Source organism: Orycteropus afer, unplaced genomic scaffold (assembly GCF_000298275.1).
Source record: "Orycteropus afer afer isolate SDZICR_OR568_19922 unplaced genomic scaffold, OryAfe1.0 scaffold00001, whole genome shotgun sequence".
Classification (NCBI taxonomy): domain Eukaryota; kingdom Metazoa; phylum Chordata; class Mammalia; order Tubulidentata; family Orycteropodidae; genus Orycteropus; species Orycteropus afer.
In genome coordinates, this window is record NW_006921588.1 from 29,823,321 (window position 1) to 29,844,099 (window position 20,779).

General features: G+C 39.4%; 1 protein-coding gene across 1 annotated transcript in view; it reads right to left on the reverse strand.

Moving 5' to 3' along the window:
- Positions 1-491: 491 nt before the first annotated feature.
- The window catches only part of GORASP2 (golgi reassembly stacking protein 2), a 37,779-nt gene continuing 17,491 nt past the window's right edge, over positions 492-20,779 (reverse strand). The window contains exons 2-10 of the mRNA XM_007944193.2: positions 18,886-18,966; positions 17,496-17,699; positions 16,666-16,752; positions 14,332-14,462; positions 11,775-11,907; positions 9,428-9,551; positions 4,270-4,356; positions 2,857-2,967; positions 492-832 (exon numbers count right to left, since the gene is read on the reverse strand). Of these exons, the coding sequence (XP_007942384.1) occupies positions 492-832; positions 2,857-2,967; positions 4,270-4,356; positions 9,428-9,551; positions 11,775-11,907; positions 14,332-14,462; positions 16,666-16,752; positions 17,496-17,699; positions 18,886-18,966 (1,299 nt within the window). The remainder of the gene's footprint in view (positions 833-2,856; positions 2,968-4,269; positions 4,357-9,427; positions 9,552-11,774; positions 11,908-14,331; positions 14,463-16,665; positions 16,753-17,495; positions 17,700-18,885; positions 18,967-20,779) is intronic.

A 20,779-nucleotide genomic window follows, 5' to 3' on the forward strand; every position in this document is an offset into this window, starting at 1 on the left:
TTGTAAACCTCAACAGAGACACGATGCACAGAGAACAAAAGTAAAAGTTTCCTTTCACGGTTAGTGAGGTGGTTTGCATTCTTGCAAACAATTTACAAAGTACAAGAAATGTTGCGCATGAGAACTAGGAATAAAATATTTCATTTTCTTACACAAGGAGCAGTGGGGACACTCTGTCACCACCTTTTCCAAAGATGTACACCCCCAAGAATGGCAGTGGAACCATGGCAGCAAGCCCCCCTTAACAATTCTTTTTGGTTGTTTTAAAATACAAGCAGTTTCTGACATTTCCCTCCCCAGCCTGTGAGCCCCCACCCCAACTTGGCAGGATATAAGCCCACGTCCTCTTGCTGAGTTCTCCCTTTAGGATTATTTACAAGTTGCCTACAGAGACGTACAAACTAGTGTGAAATTAATGATAGTTTGCATTTCCAGACACGCTTCCGTGGTTAAATAAACACACCACGCCGATTCCGAAGAGTAGATCAAAGTTAAGGTGACTCAGAAGCGTTTGTATCCGTAATAGCAGGAGCAGGCATCTCAGCAGACGGGGCGGATTCGCTGACTCTGTCCTCAACAGTAGCCAGGGCCTTTGAAGTCAGGGGCATCGCATCCACAGTGAGTGGGCAGGCAGCGTCTGCCTTTGCAGTAGTCGTGACAGGGTCAGAAGGTGGGTTGCTGGCAAGTGGAAGGGAAGACAGCAGATCCCCCGAGCCTGCTGCAGAAGAGACTTCTGGAACCAAAGGGAATGACGGGAGGAACTCGGATGGCATGGGGAGAGGTGCAATGCCAGGTAAGTTTTGGGGAGGCAAGGAAGGAAGAGGTGGCAAACCTAGGACAAAAATGGCATACATCATACATCTTCCCAGCATTGAAGAGCAGCAATGATAGCCAAACCAAGTACCACCTTTGTTTATTCCCAGGTGAAGGCCACAGCAAAGTATTCATTATGAAACCAGCTGCCCAGGAGGAAAGGCTCCCCCGGCTTCTTAGCACCACGTGACTCAGCCTGGCACTGAGGGAAACCTGGCTCAGGGAAGAAATGATTCTTCCAGTCAGAACAGACCAGGGCCCACACAGCAGGTGACAGATGCATCGCCCCTGAATGTCAAGTGCAAGAACTCACCCCAGGCAAGCTGTAAGCTTCAGCTGCCATCTTGATAGACAACAAGAAGAGCCACAGGGACCAACCCTTCTGTGAAGGTTGAGGGGAAGTGGGGCTTGTATTTTAGCCCCTCCTATTAACCTCACCCTAAGGAGCTCTGGTGGGATAGTGCCTAAGGCATTTGACTGCTAACCAGAAGGCTGGTGGTTCAAGCCCACCAGCTACTCTGTGGAAGGAAGACAGGGCAATCTACTTCCATAAAGATTTACTGCCTCGGAAACCAAAGGGGGTTGCTAAGAGTTGGAATTAACTCAATGGCAGTGAGTTTGAGTTCTGACTAACGTCATCCTAGGTCTGCAACCTCTGTCTAAGTCCTGGGATAGAGAACAATCTTTGTTATACTTGATGGGTTTACTCTGATGATTTTACAGTACAGAAGGAAGGAAAACACTTTTTCTGAATTTAAGAAACAAAGGAAAGGTAGGTCCAGGGAAACCACACAGCTGGTGAGACCCTTAACGCTCTTAAGAGTATTCAATTTAGGGAAAGGACAGAGGAGAAGCCAGGAATGTAGGGTACAAAATCAAAGACAAAGGGGATATGAAGACAACGAATGTTAGTTTGAGTTCACTAAGTGCTTCCTTAGGAGCTCTGGAGCTTCCTTAGGAGCGTAGTGAGTAAGGCATTTGGCTGCTAACCACAAGGCCTGTAGTTCAAACACACAAGCTGCCCTGTGGGAGGAAGATGAGGCAATCTACTTCTGTAAAGTAAGGCTGTAAGCCTTGGAAACCCAGTGGGGGTCACCATGCGTTGGAATTGACTTGATGGCAGTGCGTCAGTACTTCCTTTGTTTTTTAAAACCTCGAGCTGAGGAACTAAGTCAGTTAACAGGACGGGTTAATGAATGTATACAGATAATGAGCATTACAAAAGGGACATTTATAATCTAGACAAAAATGTGACAATGTACACGGTGGTGTAATAAGATCACTAGTTGGTATCACTGAGATATGTAATTCCAAATACGCCTGACACACGGCCACCCCAAAGTATAATCTCTCTCAGAGCAGACCCGCAGGGCACTCTACTGCTTTATTTCATCAACGCATAAAAACCCAGTATAAACTTGAATATCCGCTGCTTGTCACTAAAACCAGTCACAGTTATTAACTATATTTATTAATAATGGAGAATACTTATCAAATATCAAGCCCAGCCAACTGATCAAGGGTGACAGCTTGGTTATGTGCACTCAGCCAGCCAAAGTTTCTGGGCCCGGGCTGCACAAAACAAGCACCACTCACCCCTGGTGGCAACGGGGAATTCACTCACCTCTTTGGGCCCAAAGTGTACACCCTTCATAAAGTCACTTACGGCACTGACACTGTCTGTTGTCTCTACAACTGGTCTTTAGTGGGATTTGAGCTATTAAGATGCAGAGAGAGGAGAAACGAGGAGGAGAGACAGCCAGGCAGAGGACAGAAGATGGGAACATATGCTTGTAACCTCAAAAAGCTCCTGAGCAGTCTTTGTACCCATGCCTCATCTTCCTAGTCCACTGGTTCCCTAAGATTCACAAAGATCTACTTTTTAAAGTTTTTTAAATAAAAGGATTACAATTTACTTGAAATAGCTCAAATTCGTTAAAATGATTTGTTCTTTCCTAAAAAACTGAACTAGAGGGTTGGCTTTCCTGGCTGCAGTTTTTTATTAGAGAGGGAGTTCCCAGTATGGAAGGATCTGCAACATACCCGGGTTCACAACTTCTGGTAAGCCAACACCTGGCATGATGTGTGCTGCGGGGAGGTTGAGGTTGGGGAGAGCGGGCAGGTTAGGCAGTCCTGCTGGTAAAGGCATCAGACCTGAAGCAAAGACACAAAAGAACAAAAGGTAAACCACTTCACCTGGGGGGAAATAGAAACCCTTGTGTACTGGAAAAAAATAACCACCACCCACTACAAAGAGAGAATCCCGGAAACCCACTGTGTGGCAGTTCTGTATTTTAACAATGTTGTTGTTATTACTAGGTGTTGTAGAGTCAACTTGGACTCATAATGACCCCATGTAACAGATGAGAATTGTCCCAGGGTTTTCTAGGCTGTAAACTTCAAAGGAGCAGATCACCATCTCTTTCTCCCAAGGAGCCAATGGTTGAGTCTGAACCATTCATCTTTCCATCAGTCGCCCAGCACTTAACCGTTGTGCCACCAGAGTTCCTTAGACTAACCTTAATAATAACAAAATCTAATTTAATGGAGATATATTTTTATACTTAATTGATCAGATGGCTAAATGAACAGAGGGTCAAACAATTCACAATAATGCTAAAACCCTGCACAGGAATGATGGCAACCGACCACCATGGAGAAATGGCTGATGCAGCTCAGCAAGAATGGCCGGAAGTGGAACTGAATTTCTCTCTGATGGTTGAGGATTATCATCTCTGGGCGTCTTCTTTAAAAAAAAAAAAGTTCTGAAATAATTTTAGACTACAGTTGCAAAAATAGTACAAAGAATCCCCATATATACCTTTCACCTCAATTACCCAAATTTTACCACACTTCATCATTCTGTGTGTGGGGGCATGCACATTTGTTTAATGGCTTATAATGACTACATAATGATCTTTAGCCATACAACAAAAGGCTCTCACATAAAATTATATTTGATCACTGAAATATCTGATTGTTATCAGTTCGATTAAGGCACTTGGTATCCACAGAAATAAGTACAAAGTTAATTTAATGTGAGAACTACTGAAGACTCAAATAAGGGGCGCCCTCTCCCAGGATACAGTGTTTATTCACATAAACAACAATCAGAAAGACCTAACCAAGGAGGCACTGAAGAAAAAGCCTTTCTACAGTGCTGGTTCCTAGCTCATGCTGCACTGTGTGTACGTGTGTGTGTGTGTGTGTGTCGGGGGGAAGATGAGGAGCCCTAGGCTCTATTGAACCAGCTGGGTGACTAACATCTGTTTTTCTGTCCGCTTAGGAGAGGTGCCACTTGTTCTCACTTACCCCAAAATTATTGCAGAGATAAAATGAGATTAAAGAACCTAAAAGTCACTATATAGGTGTGAGATTTTTTCATTATGTTTTTAATATGTAAAATATGAATAAGGTTGTTATCATCACATACATCTTGAGTCCTCTGCTGTTTACCTGATAATGTAGTAGCTGGATTTATTGGTGGCACACCAGTGAGGGACTGATTCACTTGTGGTGGTAATAACGGTACTGTTGGTACACCTAAAATAAAAGCAAATTAAAAAAAATTTTTTTTATAACAAATTAACATTCAGTTGACCAAGAATCAACAAAGTCCATTTAAGATAATCTTCAGTGCCTCCCTTGATGGTCAGGTTTTCATTCAGTGTTGGTTCTGACTTATGGCTATGCACTGACCACACATACACTACCTGCCATAGATCATACGTATGCCCTTGCCAGAGACTGTGAGCAGTGCCAGGGCCAAGCTGGCAGAAGACTCTGCAATCTCCCACCCAGCTAAGTTCACTGAACAAGAGGTTTACACCTGACCTAAGCAGGGGTAGATGAAAAATAACTGGGTATTTGGAAATGGGATATAAAGAGTCACATCAATCTCTATTGGGCTCTTTTGGAAAGGCCAAGTAAACCTGGGACTGATGGAAGCCCAGATGCCCTGTGAACCAGTGAACACTGGTCTGGGAAGGAGGATGAGTAGATAGCCTGAAAGAGACAAAAGAGCATGTAGACTTCCACAGATGGACAGGACTCGGCCTTCTGAATCTCCATTTCCTTGACCATAGGTTCTGTGACGTTGGTTTGAATTCTTCTAATACATTCAAAGTTTTACTAGTGATACCTTAAGGAAGTCATTATTAATATACAAATAACCCTAGGCCACCATCTTTAATAAAGAGCTATCTATTGATATTTACCATCTACTCAGATGTCCAAACCATAGTAATACTGTATATGGATTCTAGATTTTGTCTCACTGAAATCTGCTTAAATACAATATAAACCAAATCAAACTGACTGCCAATGGGTCGATTCTGACTCATAGGGAACCCCCCCACTGGGTTTCCAAAGGCTGTAAATCTTTGTGGAAGCAGAATGCCTTGTCTTTCTTCCACAGGGCAGCTGGTGGGTTTGAACCCCTAACTTTTGGTTAGCAGCCAAATGCCTTAACCACTATACCACGAAAACTCCTTCTTAAATAGAACAGCAAGAATGCATCATGCTTAAATGTGTGAATTTTCAGACAATCTTTTATTTATTTATTCACCCATTTACTTCTCTGCAGAAATTGGACACATGCAAAGTTGAAAAAGGTCTAGCTGAAGTTCCACTGTATCCCAGGCTACCTTATTCCACTCAAATGTCAGAACACGTTCTATGTCCTGAACCTAACCATCAGGTTCTGTGTGCTTTGTTAAGTAGTTACATACAGTAGCAATGCTCTAATTTTTTATATTCATTTATCTTTGAATTTTGGTTTTTAGAAATTTATAGCAGCTTGGATTGGCTACCAAATTTCCTATATTTCTTCATGAAGTCTTTCACATGGTTTCTTTTTGTCCTTAAAGGATAGAAGCATTTACAGTTTCAAAAGTAACAAAGTGGATCTCAAGTGGAAATTCTAAACCTAGGGGCCATGAACGGGCTTCGTGTGGTCTGTGGAGCTTCCGAAATTGTGGAGAACATTTTTGTGTATGTGCATTTGGGGGAAAGTGGGTTCTTTGGTTTCTTCACATTCTCAAAGGGGTGGGATGGTTGGTTGGTTTGTTCAGTCAAGATTTGAGGTAACACTTGACATTGGCAGTGAGGCACTTTAGAGTGTGAAGAAAACAGAAACCTCTACTTCCATTATATTTACATCCAAATGAGGGACAGGAGAAGAAAGGGAGAAAAACAAGCAAAAAACACACAATGTAGATGGTGTAAATTTTCTGCAGAAAAATTAATGAAGGAGGACAGAGTGTGAGGGGTGTAACAGAATGGCCACACTAATCAATGCCACTTCAAAATAATAACTCCATCTTTCTAAAAATTCCACAATCCAAAATATTTCAACTCCACAAGTATCTTTTTAAAAATATATCTTTATATTTCTAAAGCAACTTTTTGGGCTATTGTGCAAGCAACAAAATTGTAAGTGAAGACAGAATACAAACTGCTTAACAGAAAGTTGTTTCTTATATGTCATGATGCTAGAAACATTTAGTCTCTTTAAACTGATTTATTCAAAATGAAAACACTGATTTCTCAGCCTCTTTTGGGCAATTACTGCTTCATTTAGGTTTCTATTTTTAATATTTAAGAAGTCATTTCTCTGCAGTATAACAAAGCTAGGGATATCAGTGAATGTGCTTGTAAGACAGTAGAAATAAAACTATAATGCAGTGAGGGGAGACTTAAAATATGTCAAAAATAATTGGGACTTCAAGAGAGATATCAGTTATCTCAAAAATCAGAACTGTAACATGGCATTGGGATACCCTTATTCTAAAATGGTTAAAAACTGTTCAGACATAGAATGGACTGCTGCTTTGGTAAGTACCCTAAACTCACCCTTTACTAAGTATTCAGGAATAAACTAGACAACTGTCTGATAGGAGGTAAAAAACAAAACAAAACAAAAAACTCTAAGAAGGACTCAAACACGACTTGGGTGAAATAAACTTTAAGAATGTACCTACCTATATCTATGATTAGATACTGAATTCCATCCAGGAAATGTTCTAAAATTGGATTACGATGCACAACTCTATAAATTTACTAAAAATCATTAAATTGTATACTTAAAATGAGTTAATGTTATGGTACATAAATGGTATCTCAATAAATCTGGAAAAAGGCCTACCAAGGAGTACAGTGCTATTATCACATTGATAACTGAGGAAGTTGGATGACAGAGGTTCATCACACTATTCCTTCTACTTTTGTAGATGTTTGAGATTTTGAATAATAGAAAGTCAAAATCTTTAATTTTTTGGGAAATAAAACTAAGACCCTGAAAAGAGCTGAGAGTCGAACGTAGGGGGCCAACTGCAGAGACCATACTCTTAACCTTACTTCATCTTCATGAACTATTTTAAATCTATTCAAGAACAAAGTGAGATATAAATGAATTTTGAATTCCATTGCTTTTGAGTCAGTTCCGACTCATTATGATCCTACAGGATGGAGAACTGCCCCAAGAGTTCCCACGACTGTACTTTTTAAGGAAACAAGGTGTCATCTTTCTTCCATGGAATGGTTGGTGGGTTTTAATGACCAATCTTTTGGTTAGCAGTGGAGCACTTAACCACTGTGCTACCAAACCAAACACCAAACTTACTGCCGTTGAGTCAGATCTGACTCATAGTGAGCCCTCCTTGGGTTTCTGAGGCAGTATCACTACGAAAGTAGATTGCCCAACTTTCCTTCTGAGGAGTGGCTGGTGGGTTTGAACCGCCAGCCTTCTGGTTAGCAGTCAAGTGCCTTAGGCACTGTGGTTGTTTGGTTTGTGTGTCAACTTGGCTGGGCCTGGCTGAGTGGGCTGGGCAGCTGGTGGTTGTTAATCCCCATGAGGAGACTGGCAATCAACTCCATGGTGGGATCTACCACAAGCAGCTGCATAGCTGCCTTTGGGTATGTGGGCTGCTTCCTGTACATAAAGAGAAGCCTTTGGGACTGGTCTCTAGCATGCTTGGACCCTGCATGTAGCCATGCTGTTGCTCAGCAGCCTGCTATGCTCTGCTGACCTTGGGACTTACAATGGACTTAAGTTAATGGCCTGCCGTGTGGTTTGGTAACATCAGGACTATTGCCTTTTTCCTTGTCAACCTTGAGGCTTCTCAGCCTCAACAGCCAGCAGCTGTCTGAGTGAAGAAATGCCTCTAGCTCCAGTGAGCCAGGAGCAGGAGGCAGAGCTGGACCCCAAGGTTGAGGGGCTTTCACCCAGCCCCTAGAGCCTGGCACTTTGAACTTGGACTAAAGCCTCTAAATTTTAAGAATAAACTCCTGTTTGGTAAGGCCATCCCATTTGTGGTATATTCTTGTCAGAGTGGCACTAGGTAACCAGAACAGGTACTATGCCACCAGAGCTCCCACTGTGCTACCAGAGATCCTAAATTTTGAATACAAATATTAAAAAGAATTTAAGAATAAAAGATGTTAATGAAATAAAACTCAACTATTTCAGTATTTCATTCACTTACTCAACATTTATTGAGTAAAAAATACTCTTGTATTCAGAAAACCACAGAATAAAAAAGATTATGAAAAAGAAAGGGAAAAATAAACTCCACTAACATACCAAGCTAAGACCTGTATCATGTAACCCAGCAATTGCACCCCTAAGTATCTCTACATATGAAAACATTATCCAGCCCAAAATTTATGTGCCGTGTCGGACCTGACTCAATAGTGACCTCTCCTTGGGTTTCCGAGGTGGTATCACTACAGAAGTAGATTGCCCAACCTTCCTTCCGAGGGAAAAAAAAAAAAGGAAACAACCCAGACATTCCTGACCTGATAATGGACAAATAAAATGTGGTATATATCCATATAATGCAGTATTATTCAGCCACAGAAAGGAATGAAATGACTTATGCTATACCACAGGTGAACCTTAAAAACATTATTCTAAGAAAAGAAGCCAGTCACAAAGATGATATATATTATTATTCTATTTCTATGAAAAGTCCAGAATAGGCAAATCCAGAGACAGAAAGTAGCTTAGTTATGAGCATCGGGAGAAAATAGAGAGTATACTAATGGGTACAGGGTATCTTTTTTGAGGTAATGAAAATGTTCTAAAATTGACTGTGGTGATGGCTGTACAACTGTACAATTATGTGAATATATTAACAAACCACTGAATTATACACTTTACATGGATGGGTATGTAAATTGTGTTTTAATAAGGTTGTTAAAAAAAAAGATAATACTAACAAAACAGAAAACCTCAACATCACATAGAAAAGAGAATAAAGGGGGGGGAGCATATGTCCCCTGAGCAAGCCTGAGCCCCTAAGAAAGGAACAGTATCATTTTTGTACCCCCAGTGCCGCCTTCTTAGAATATATGCAAATGATTGTTGAGTAAACAGAGAATTACATAGAATCTAAAGACTGATTCCTAAGTGTTGTAGAAATCTAAGAGGAGAACAGGGTCTAAAATATGCAGAGAAGAGGTGTAAATGCTGGTCCTATGTGTCCACACAGAGAACATTCATAGTTTTTAAGGTCCATTTGCATTACTTTGTCAAATTCTATAGCCAAGACAGGAAAGAAGAATAAAATGAAAACCAAAGTAGGTTAAAAACAGAATATAAATTTCTGCACACCTGTACTGAGAACATTACTGACAGCTGGTGGAGTTGAGCTAATAGAAAGTCCAGAAAGACCCTGTTCAATTCCTGTAGTTCCTGGCGGTGACAAAGATGGGGGATTAACTGAGGACAGCTGGACCTTCCAAAAGAGAAAAAGAAAGAACATTACTGGAGTTTACTTTAAAGAAAATATAAATACTGGCTTTCACCTGTCTTATAGCTATGCACATTTGTTGGTCATATACTACTTGTCCAAAGTTTGCACCTGCACTTCTGCCTTCAGACACTCCGTCCTCACTGTGCTGGGGACACACGCTGTAAAGACCTTCAGCCCCTCATTTTCATGATGCCCAGTCAGTGGCATCATCCTGCCCCCAGTTACACACACTCTTCTAACTACTTCCACTCTAGAAGAAGATTCTATTCTCTTCCTTCTGAATCACCCAAAAGTCATTTGACTCAACTCTTCAAATACTACTGCTTTCCTCCTCTCTCTGAATTCCCAGCCAGTTTTTCTTTCAAACTTCCATTGCTCATGGAAGCAATCACCTGGAAGTTTTAATACCAAGATTTCTAACATTCCTTTCATCTTGTCTTACCAATGAATGAATGTTGCAGCCATTATCTCCACGTTTCAGGGAAAACAAGGGGCTTCTTTATGGACTCTATAAATGGGTTGTTTCCCCTCTGAATATCTTCCACACTTGGTACATTCCTACACAATTTGTATTTTGGTCCTTTCCCTAGCTACCATTTCACTCTATGATGTTCTCAGGCAGCATGTATAGGCCCATCTGGGGAAGATGCACCGAGTAGGGCAGCAGATATAGTGGCAGGAGTCTGGACATGTAACTACACTAGTTCTGGCTGTAGGCTAATTGGGGGGGATTAAGCATCTCAGTAGCTCCTGCTCATTTCCTTTAGAACTGGGGATGGCCAAAGTATGTATCATAACACGACAGGGCAGAAGGCCTCATTCTACAACAGCAGTTTTTTTGTTTTCTGTTGTTGGGGCAGGGAGTCTGTTTTTTATTTAGCTGTGTAGGTAAGAATGAACTGTTCCTGGATCCCTTTCAGAACATTTCACGCCTACGGTGGTGCTGCTGCTGTCGAGTCTCAGGGCAGCCCCACGTGCACAGGTACTGCTCCACAGGGTTTGCAAGACTGTGACCTTTCGGAAGCGTATCACCAGGCCTACCTCCCAAAGCAGTTCGGGGTGATCTGAACTACCAACCTTTTAGCTAGTAGTTCTAGCTAGGTAACTAGGTAACTGCTCTTTTATCCTTAAAAATGGAGCCCTGGTGGCGCAATGGTTAAAGTGCTAGGCTGCTAACAGGAGGTTGGTGGTTTGAACCCAGTAGCAGCTCTGCAAGAAAAGACCTCGCAATCTGCTCCTGTGAAAATTACAGCCTAGGAAACCCTAAGGGGCAGTTCTACTCTGTCCTATACGGTTGCTCTGAGTCAGAACAGACTTGATGGAACACAACATCTCTTAAGATGTCTTACTGTCATGCTTTACCCACCCCCTTCATACTCCACCACCCACCATGTATCTAACTCTCTTTGCTTCCTCAATTAAGCTTCTTGAACTAAGGTAAGTACTAGCTAACCAGTAAATCAGTTGCTGTCAATTCCAACTCATGGCCCCCAAGTGTGTCAGAGCAGAGAAGCCTCCAAATGGCTTTCATAGCTGTGATCTTCCGGAAGCACATCACTAGGCTTTTCTTCTGAGATCCCTCTGAGTGGGCTTGAACTAACAGCCTTCAGATTAGTAGTCCAGCACTGAACCATCTGTGCCACCCAGGGGCTCCTAAGCCCTAGCTGTCACCACATTAAACAACCCCCACAATTCATTCTATATCCTCTGTAATCTGACCTTTGCACCCTGACAAGCCACTGAAACCATGGTAGCCCAGGGTGTGTTTTTTCATGCCTTCTCTCACCTGGTGTCTCTGCAGCAGCTGACAGAGCTAACTATGCCCTTTCTCTTGAAGTGCTGCTTTTCCTTTGGGTTTCTCCTCTAGAGCTTCCTTTGCTGGATTCCCTTTGTCTTCCATTCATTTAAAAACTAGAATTTTTCAAGATTCTGACCCGTCCTCTGACCTCCACCTAGGTTAAATTACCCCCTCTTTGCAGATGATTCCCAAATCTGTATCTCAGCCCAGTCATCATTCCTGAAAGCCAGACCCCTACATCTAATCTCCATTTGGATAGCCTAAAGGCATCTTAAATTCAGCATGCTCATTACTTAACTCATTGTCTGCCCAATCTCAATTAGAGCTACCACCAAACACACAGACCCTTGACTTGAGTGGAAACTGTTATCATATATTCAGGTAGCACAATGAGTACAATGTCTTACCTCCGTAAACCCATCTTTAAGAGGAGTAACAGGTGTACCAGTCATTTGTCCTGGAAGAGAAATTTTCTTTCCTTCTTCAAATGGGCGTGTAGGTATTCGATGCAAATAGCCATATCCAATGCCACATCCTAGGCTATAAAAATATTTTTCACTTAAAGTTATTCATCTCCCCTGATTGCTATCTTTACTCTCCTTTATTTTTCTTCAAGCATTTATAATCATCAGTCATACTGCATATTTATTTATTGTTTGTACTCCCAATAAAATGAACATTCCTGGAGGATAGAGACATTGTTTTGTTTACTGGCTAATAGTTTCTGGAACATGGAAGGCATTTAATAATTATTAATGAATGCCACACAGCCTTTCTACCAAAAAGCTCAATGTACTTTTGTATGATATCATTTATATACCTCATAATTCTATAGTAAAACTTGACACAAATCAGTAACATACGTTTAATCCAGATCCCAATTCCAATTCATCCTCTCACTACCACTAGAGACATCTTTCAAAAAAGATGTGGTCATACTGCTCCTTCACTCAGTCTGTTGGTTTCCCAATACTCCCTCCTCTGCCTTCCCTTTGTGGAATTACCTTCCTGCTGTTGTGTGTAGTGCTGGTGGGACTGTTAAACAGGGTGCCTGACCTGTTCAAACCAAGGAAGTGGCTCAGACCAGACACAGGCCAATCAACCTCTCTTGTCCAGGGCTGCAAATTTTGAGTACTGCAGAAAACCAAAAATGGCATCATCCCTAGTGGAAGGAAGGCTGATGAAACTGCCGACCTGTCCTTGCTATCTAAACCCCAAAAGGTGTGCTGAGCTTGGATCATTAGTGTTTCCTTTGATTTTATGAGTTAGTCCATATCAATAAATTCATTTCTGCTTATGACAGTAATAGTAACAGCTGGTTTCTACTGTTTGGAACTAAAGTACCTCCTACTGATAAAGTATCTCAGTCCCACTGCCCAAAGTATATCCAAATTCCTGACCATGGTATTTAAGGCCCTCCATAATCACTTGCAACTTATGTGTCATCATGATTGGTTTTATCTAACAAACTATGTGACACTTTCTCAGTAGGCTGTACTTCTATTCTATCTCTGTACCTTTCCTCTGCCATGGCATCTATTATCTCCATGGGTAACCCCAGGCAGTGGCCAACTTCAGATCTTCCTTATCCAAACCTGATTTGAACCATGATGCTTTATACGAAAAATTACTTGTTCTTTCCTCTCTTCTTGCTTTCTATTATCAAAACTGCAATTCCCTCAGTGGTTTGGATCCCAGATATATGCAGAGGAAGAAAGTAAGATTAAATAATTTATGCTGATCAAGGATATCCTTTCAGAGATAATAAGCTAGATGTTTATTAATCAAGTAACTATGTGGTGGCAGAGAAGGTACTTGAGGCAACTGCAAGACTCTGTTCACAAACTTAAAGACTCTCAAAGAATGAAATTCAGATAATATGATGTAATGAATGAAATGTTGTTAGCCTATGGGGAAGGAACAAAAATCAAGGTACAGATATGCCATATGCAAGGTCAGGGCGCAGACCCAAGAAAATGGCCTGTACAGGGTTGACCAAAGCAATGGACAATCAGTGAAATTAAACTTGTCAAAAAGAAGAATCTTTTCTACAGGAAAGGTATCATCAGCACTGAGTCTTTAAAAAAAAAAAAAAAAGCCCCAAAGGACAAGAATGTAGTGATGTCTAATCAACTTAAATAAAAATTTAAGAAGTAGAAATGTTCTTTGCTATCAGACATCACCATTCCCAATCTCTTCTTGTATTTTGATGCCATGTTCAGCAAGCACTCTTATAGTACTAATTGGATCTGAGAATTCTCCTAACTGGAGAGGGAGCATTTTCCTATTGCAAATTAAAAAAACTGCCATTCTAATGAACACACAGCTTCTCTGGAAATTTAGTTTATATGAGGCAGACTCTGCAATCAATCAATTTTGAATATCCTGAGATGTTTCTGGGTGTTCACAAACCCAGACAGTGATGATAAGCTTGATCAAGTATTACTAGAAAGGCCAGATTCTCAGATGATACTTCTACCTCACATTTCTCAAATTGCAACAAGTTAAAATTCTGGCAGTGAAATATGCTGAATTGAAGAATCTCACATAATATGAGTGTCTGTGTTGATATTTTAGCCAAATAAAGGCTTTACTTGCTTACATTAACTAAGCCATCCTTTTCCCAGCAAGGCCTGGAACTTTTACAACTCATTTAGAAAAGCTTCTAAATCCTAGGTTTTCCTAAAGACGATGGCTATACACTATAATTCCTCAAAAAGCAGACTGTTAGCTGTCAGTTCAGTAAAGAGAAGAACTAGAGTAGATATACCATGTTCCCTTAGATGCGTGCTTTTAAAAAACCAATCAATTATTGGTTTGGATATTCTAGGTTAGCCCTTTCCTTCTCTCAAGAGAATCTTATAATAAATCAGGTTTTTTTTTTTCCAAAACAAAAACAGTGTTTACAATACATCTGACTCTTAAGTTTAAGTAATCATAACTTAATCTAAAAAATGACCATACCTGCCTTCTCCACCCCAAGCAGAATTTGGTGTAATAATCACTTCTCGACAGTTATCAGTGTCTGTGTTGTACACATAAAGTTTCAATGGTTTTGCTTCATGTGTTTCAATAAGACTGAACAGATCTTCAGACTGCAAAAATATCACAGGAGAAAAACGTTTGTTTTTATGTTACTGTATTTTAGAGCAGTGGGTCTCAAACCTGGCTACCATGAGAATCACCTGGGAAACTTAAAAAACAAAAATACATATTCTAGACTCTGTCTCAGATGTAATAATCATTTCTTAAAACCAATTCACCAAGCAAACTTTAATTCAACATGTTGTTGTTGTTGTTGTTGTTAGATGTCATTGATTCGATTCTGACTTATAGTGAGTAACAGAACAAAACACTGCCCAGTCCTGTGCCATTCTCACAATCATTGGCATGCTTAAGCCCATTGTTGCAGCCACTGTGTCAATCCATCCCATCAAGGGTCTTCCCCTTTTTCACTGACCCTCTACTTTAACAGGCATGATATCCTTCTCTAGGGATTGGTCCCTCCTGACAACATGACCAAAGTATGAGAGACAAAGTCTTACCATCCTCACTTCTAAGGATCACTTTGGCTATACTTCCAAGACAGATTTGTTTGTTCTTCTGGCAGTCTATGGTATATTCAACATTCTTTGTGAACATCATAATTCAAATATATCAATTCTTCCGAAGTCTTCCTTATTCACAATCCACCTTTCCCATGCAAATGAAGCAAATGAAAATACCATGGCTTGAGACAGGCATACCTCAGTCTTCAAAGTGACATCTTTGCTCTTTAACACTTTAAAGAGGTCTTTTGCAGATTTTCCCAGTGCAACATGTGATTGATTTCTTAACTGCTGCTTCCATGGACAGTGACTGTGGATCCAAGTAAAATAAAATTCTTGACTTCAATCTTTTCTCCATTTATCTTGATGTTGTTTATTGGTCTAGTTGTGAGGATTTTTTTTCTTTATGTTGAGGTGTAATCCATACCGAAGGTTCTGATCTTCATCAGTGTTTTAAGTCTTTTTTGCTCTCAGCAAATCTGCATGTCTCAAGTTGTTAATGACTCTTCCTCCAATTCTGATGCCTAGTTCCTCTTCATACAGTCCAGCTTTGCAGATTATTTGCACAGCATACAGACAGAATAAGTATGGTGAAAGGATACAACCCTGACACACACCTTTTCTGATTTTAAACCACACAGTATCTTCTTGTTCTGTTTGAATGACTGCCTCTTGGTCTATGTACAGGTTCCTCATGAGCACAATTAAGTGTTCTGGAATTCTCATTCTTCTCAACATTATCCATGTTTCGATCCACACAGTTGAATGTTTTTGCATAGTCAATAAAACACAGTTTAAAAAAACATCTTTCTGGTATTCTCAGCTATCAAGATCTATCCGATATCAGCAGTGATATCCTTCATTCCATGTCCTTTTTGAATCCAGCTTGAATTTCTGGCATTCCGTATATATTGCTGCAACCACTTTTAAATTTTTTCAGCAAAATTTTATTTGTGTGATATTAATGATATTGTTTGATAATTTAATATATTAGGTACCTACTATGTGCAAGACCTTGTGTCTAACTCTGTAAGACCTACTCAGTATTCTCAGTAAAAAACCCTTCTACATCCAAGTTCTATACATTCTTTTATTCTTCATTATTAATATCTGGTTACCAGGTCATCTTTCTTTTCCTCCCATTTTTGATTTAGCAAGTATGCTTCTACTAGTTACTGGATGAGGAAAAAGAAGTGACTAATATAGTTTAAAGGAATCTTGGTGGTGCAAATGGTTAAACACTCAGTTGCTACCCAAAAGGTTGATGGTTCAAACCACCCAGCTGCTTTGCAGGGGAAAGACCTGAGGATCTGCTTCTGTAAAGATTACAGCCAAGCAAAGTCTATGGGGCAGTTCTACTCTTGTCACATGGAGTCACTATGAGTTGAAAACAACCCAATGACAAACAAAAGCAGAAGCAACACAGTTAAACTAATTTGTCCCCTTAAAAAGCAAAAAGAAGCTGAAATCAATGGCCAAAATAAAGATTTGATTTAGTCTTAAGGTTACATAAGATTTCAACATACTACATACAAAATTGTTGCAATTGCCACGCTGAAGTATGCTTTTCCTCACAGCTATCCCTACTAAGACACCTCTTAGATGTTCCATTGAACACCCTGAGGTATAGTTAACTTGATCAGCAAAAATCTAAACTTCTACTTTAAATGCAAAGTCCACCAAGCACTGAACTCAAACATCAATGAGAATATGTTATGTAAGTTTTAGTATTAATAAATACACAGATTACCTCATTCATGACTGTGTCTGCTCCAATGATATAATCACTGTGAGGTCTAAGACCTGCTAGAGCTGCAGGAGAATTGGATTCCACTTCCTAGAATGACAGAAAAACACACTTCAAAATTAACATATGAAATAACCTTCCAAATTTAATAGTTCACAGTTCTTAATTATAGAGATAAAATAACCCCCAAATCCCTATTGTATTAAAGATGTTAGAAATTAAACTCTAAAAACTCATTGCTGTCGAGTCAGATCCGACTCTTAGCGATCTCTCCTTGGGTTTCCGAGGCTGTATCACTATGGAAGCAGATTGCCCAATCTTCTAGAATATAATTATTTAAAACTCCAAAGCATAAAAATTAGAGAACATTTAGTAAATATTTAAAACACTTTTATAGGTATGTACTTTAACACGCATTCTTCTAATGGATAAATTTTATTTGCTTCTCTTCCTTAAGGTTTTTCTTTTTACTCCCTATTTCAAAAGCAAATGCATGGTGATTTCAGAAACTGAAAACAGTCAAATAATAAAAAAACCCTATACTCGTACCAAGGAGCTCTGGTAGCATAGTGGCTAAGGCACTTGACTGCTAACCAGAAGGTTGGCAGTTCAAACCCACCAGTCACTCCTCGGAAGGAAGATGGGGCAATCTACTTCCGTAGTGATACTGCCTTGGAAACCCAAGGAGGGGTCGCTATGAGTTGGGTCCGACTCGACGGCACATAACAACACAGCAATAACATACTTGTACCAAACCTGAGACAAGCACTGTTAAAAGACATTTCTATATTGGTTTCTTAAACTAGAAATAATGGGTCCCAATGGATACTTACCAATACATGCCAAACATTTTCATTTGCCCCATCAAAGCTGCAGAAACGAATGCTCACTCCCAACAAGCCCTGGCCACCCCACATGTTACTTGGTGTGACTGACGTCTCTCTTAGCTCCAGTGTTTTGCTGCTGTAGATAAGCATTTTTACAGGTTTTTCAACATTCGCTTTCAGTAGATCCTTAAGAGTATCATTGTCTTTATTCTGTGAACACCCAGAAATAATTTTCCTTAATAGATAAAATGTTAACCAATTTTAGCTTAAGTATTCTATAGTACTGTAACAATAATATTAATAATCAACATAAGTAAACCATTCAATAGGCAAGAAGTAAAACATAGTTGTTTTAAGCTAGCTAAGGAAAAAAGCTTCATTAACATTCACACGTTTTTCAAAGTAAAGGAATGTCAAGAAATTAAGAACAGCTCTTATGTTAGCAACAACTTCAAAGTGATTTTTTACAAAAAAATTAGTTCACTACAGGTTAAGAAATTTGCAACCTAACATTATTAGGAGTGATTTAGGGCTCAAAAACAAAATATCCCATAAAAAGTCACATCGCTAGCAAATCTGGATGACTTTGACTTTTAAATCTAAAACATTTGCTGGAGTTGAAGTTTGACTTTTGGATTCTATCCTAAATATGTATGTTCTTACGTTATTAGGAAATGGAAGTAAAATGGAAACAGTTGGTTAAATATTTCAATATATATATGAGAAATGTTGATAAGTAAAAACTAACATATTATTTAGAAAAAATAAACCAACCAAGGAGCTATTGTCTTAAGAATTTTCTTTGCTGGGATTAAATAATTTCCTTCTTATGAGACTTTACTATGGGTAAACTAAAATCAATTAATAGAAAGTAGTTCTAATTCTATACTTTTGGAAAATGTCTCATGATTCTAGTAAAATTATTTGGATATCATGGAATTTAGTTTCAAGAAAAATGACAGGTTATTTTCAAATGAATCCTTACTAATCCATTTATCCATAACCTACAAAATTCTGACATATTTTAAAAAGCAAATATTTTAATCTTAATTATTTCTTCCTGCTTACAAAAATAAAATATCTAACATGTAAAGTATTTATATGTTAATCTCTCCCATGATTCTTCCCCCCTAAGACAGTCAGTGGTGTCTGAGGCACAGTACCTCAGACCTGACGTACTAGTATATTTAATAATGCATAATTACTATTTTTACAAAAGGGGCATTATGTTTGTAATTCGCATTTTCAGTAGGAAACTTCCCTTAGATATTCAAAAGCATATTTTTATAAAACCTTGTGTTTTTATTAATAAACATCAATCTCAGAATATCTAAAAAATTCTATTTCCAAAAGATTATAAAATACTATAGGCAAAACTATAGAAGGCTGAACTTACTAATCTTGAGCCATTAATAGAGACAATAAAATCAAAAAATGGCTCCAGTCCAGCTCTATGTCCTGGTGAGTTTTCTTGTACCTGTAAAAACAAAAATGCACAATTCAAAAAATGTTAAGCTTAATAAAAAATTTTAAGTTAAACTTAAACAGCTACTCCTTGTCAATAAAAATAAACTATATTTCTAATGAAACATAGATAAAGACTCTCAGTCTCTCCCAGAAAATGTCCTTCCTGCTCTCTAAATTCCACTCATTCTTCCAGCTCATCTCCCCCATGAGATTTTCTCTTTATTGTTCAATTTCACACCACTTCCCCCCAACACACAATTTTTTTTTGGTAGGGGGCATCTTTCCAGCATTTAGCCCACGACACACCAAAAAACCCATTGCTATCGAGATGATTCTGACTTGTTGTTATGTGTTGTCACGCCAGACCTGACTCATAGCGATCCCTCCTTGGGTTTCCAAAGCAGTATCTCTACGGAGTAGATTGCCCAACCTTAGCAACCCTATAAAACACAGAATTGTCCCAAAGGGTTTCCAAGGTTCTAAACTTTTAAGGAAGCAGACTGCCACATCTTTCTCCCATACAGCAGCCAGTGGACCTTTCAGTTAGCAGCCAAGCAGTTAATCACTGCACTAGCACAGCTCCTAACTCACGACTTAAAACCAAAACCACTGCTGTGGAGTCAATTTTGACTCATAGTGACCCTACAGTCAGAGTAGAACTGTCCCATGGTTTCTAAGGCTGTGATCTTTAGACAAGCAGATTGTCACATCTTTCTATCATGGCGTGACTGGTGAGTTTGAACAAACTGTTTGATTAGCAGCCCGGCACTTAACCACTGCACCATCAGGGCTCCTAGCCCATGACACAGTCGACAGTAAACCATTACAAATGAGCAACAAATTCAAATTAATTTACCAAGCAATTATTCCATAACTACTCCTACCAAGGCACTATTCAGGTACAAACCTAACACAGGAACACAGCCTCTGACTCCAAGAAATTTACAATCTGTTGTCCGCCAGGTGTGAAGAGGAAGGAGAGACAGAGGACACAGCCCTCTAATCACTGTGCAAAGTTCTAAGAAGATTAATTCTGATTAAAGAGGTTTGACAGAAGGAAAAAAAATGACATTTGAATTGTGCTTTCAACAGTGAAGATGGATAGGGCATAAGGAAGGACATTTGAAAATTGAAAAAATAATATGAATAAAAACACATTAGTAAGAGTAGTTTGAAAAATGAGGATCATAATTTAGCTAATCAACAGGGTGGAGTGAGAAAGAAGTACAGAAAGACAGATTTTTGAACTCTAGAGTTGCCCAGAAATTCTCTAATCCACATAATTTTAAACTGGGGTCTGTGGATGGCTTCAGGAAATATATGCAAGCTCTGAAATGATATGTAACATTTTGTATGAATGAGGAGTTTCCAGGATGTAATGATCCATGGCTTTCATCAGATTCTCAGATTTCTGTATGACCCAAAGAAGACTTAAGAGTCACTAATTTTGTGTAATTCCTTCATTTTACAAGTGAGGAAACTAGTCTGTAGCATGTCTTTGGTTCCATAGCTGCTGTAGAGGAAAAAATGAAACTGCCATCACTAAAGTGAGAAGGTGGGAAAGCAAGGGTGGGGCCAGAGGTATAAAGGACCCAAGGAAAGATAATTTAGCTTCTCAACAATTCAATAGTAAGCATTTCTAAGACAAAATACATTGAAATAAACTATTAAAATTTCTAAAGTTACAGTAATAAAACATTGTTGCTGTTGTCATTTGCCATCGAGTCGGCCCTGACTCCTAGCGACCCCTCCTTGGGTTTCCGAGGCAGTTATCACTACGGAAGTAGGATTGCCCAACCTTCCTTCCGAGGAGTGGCTGGTGG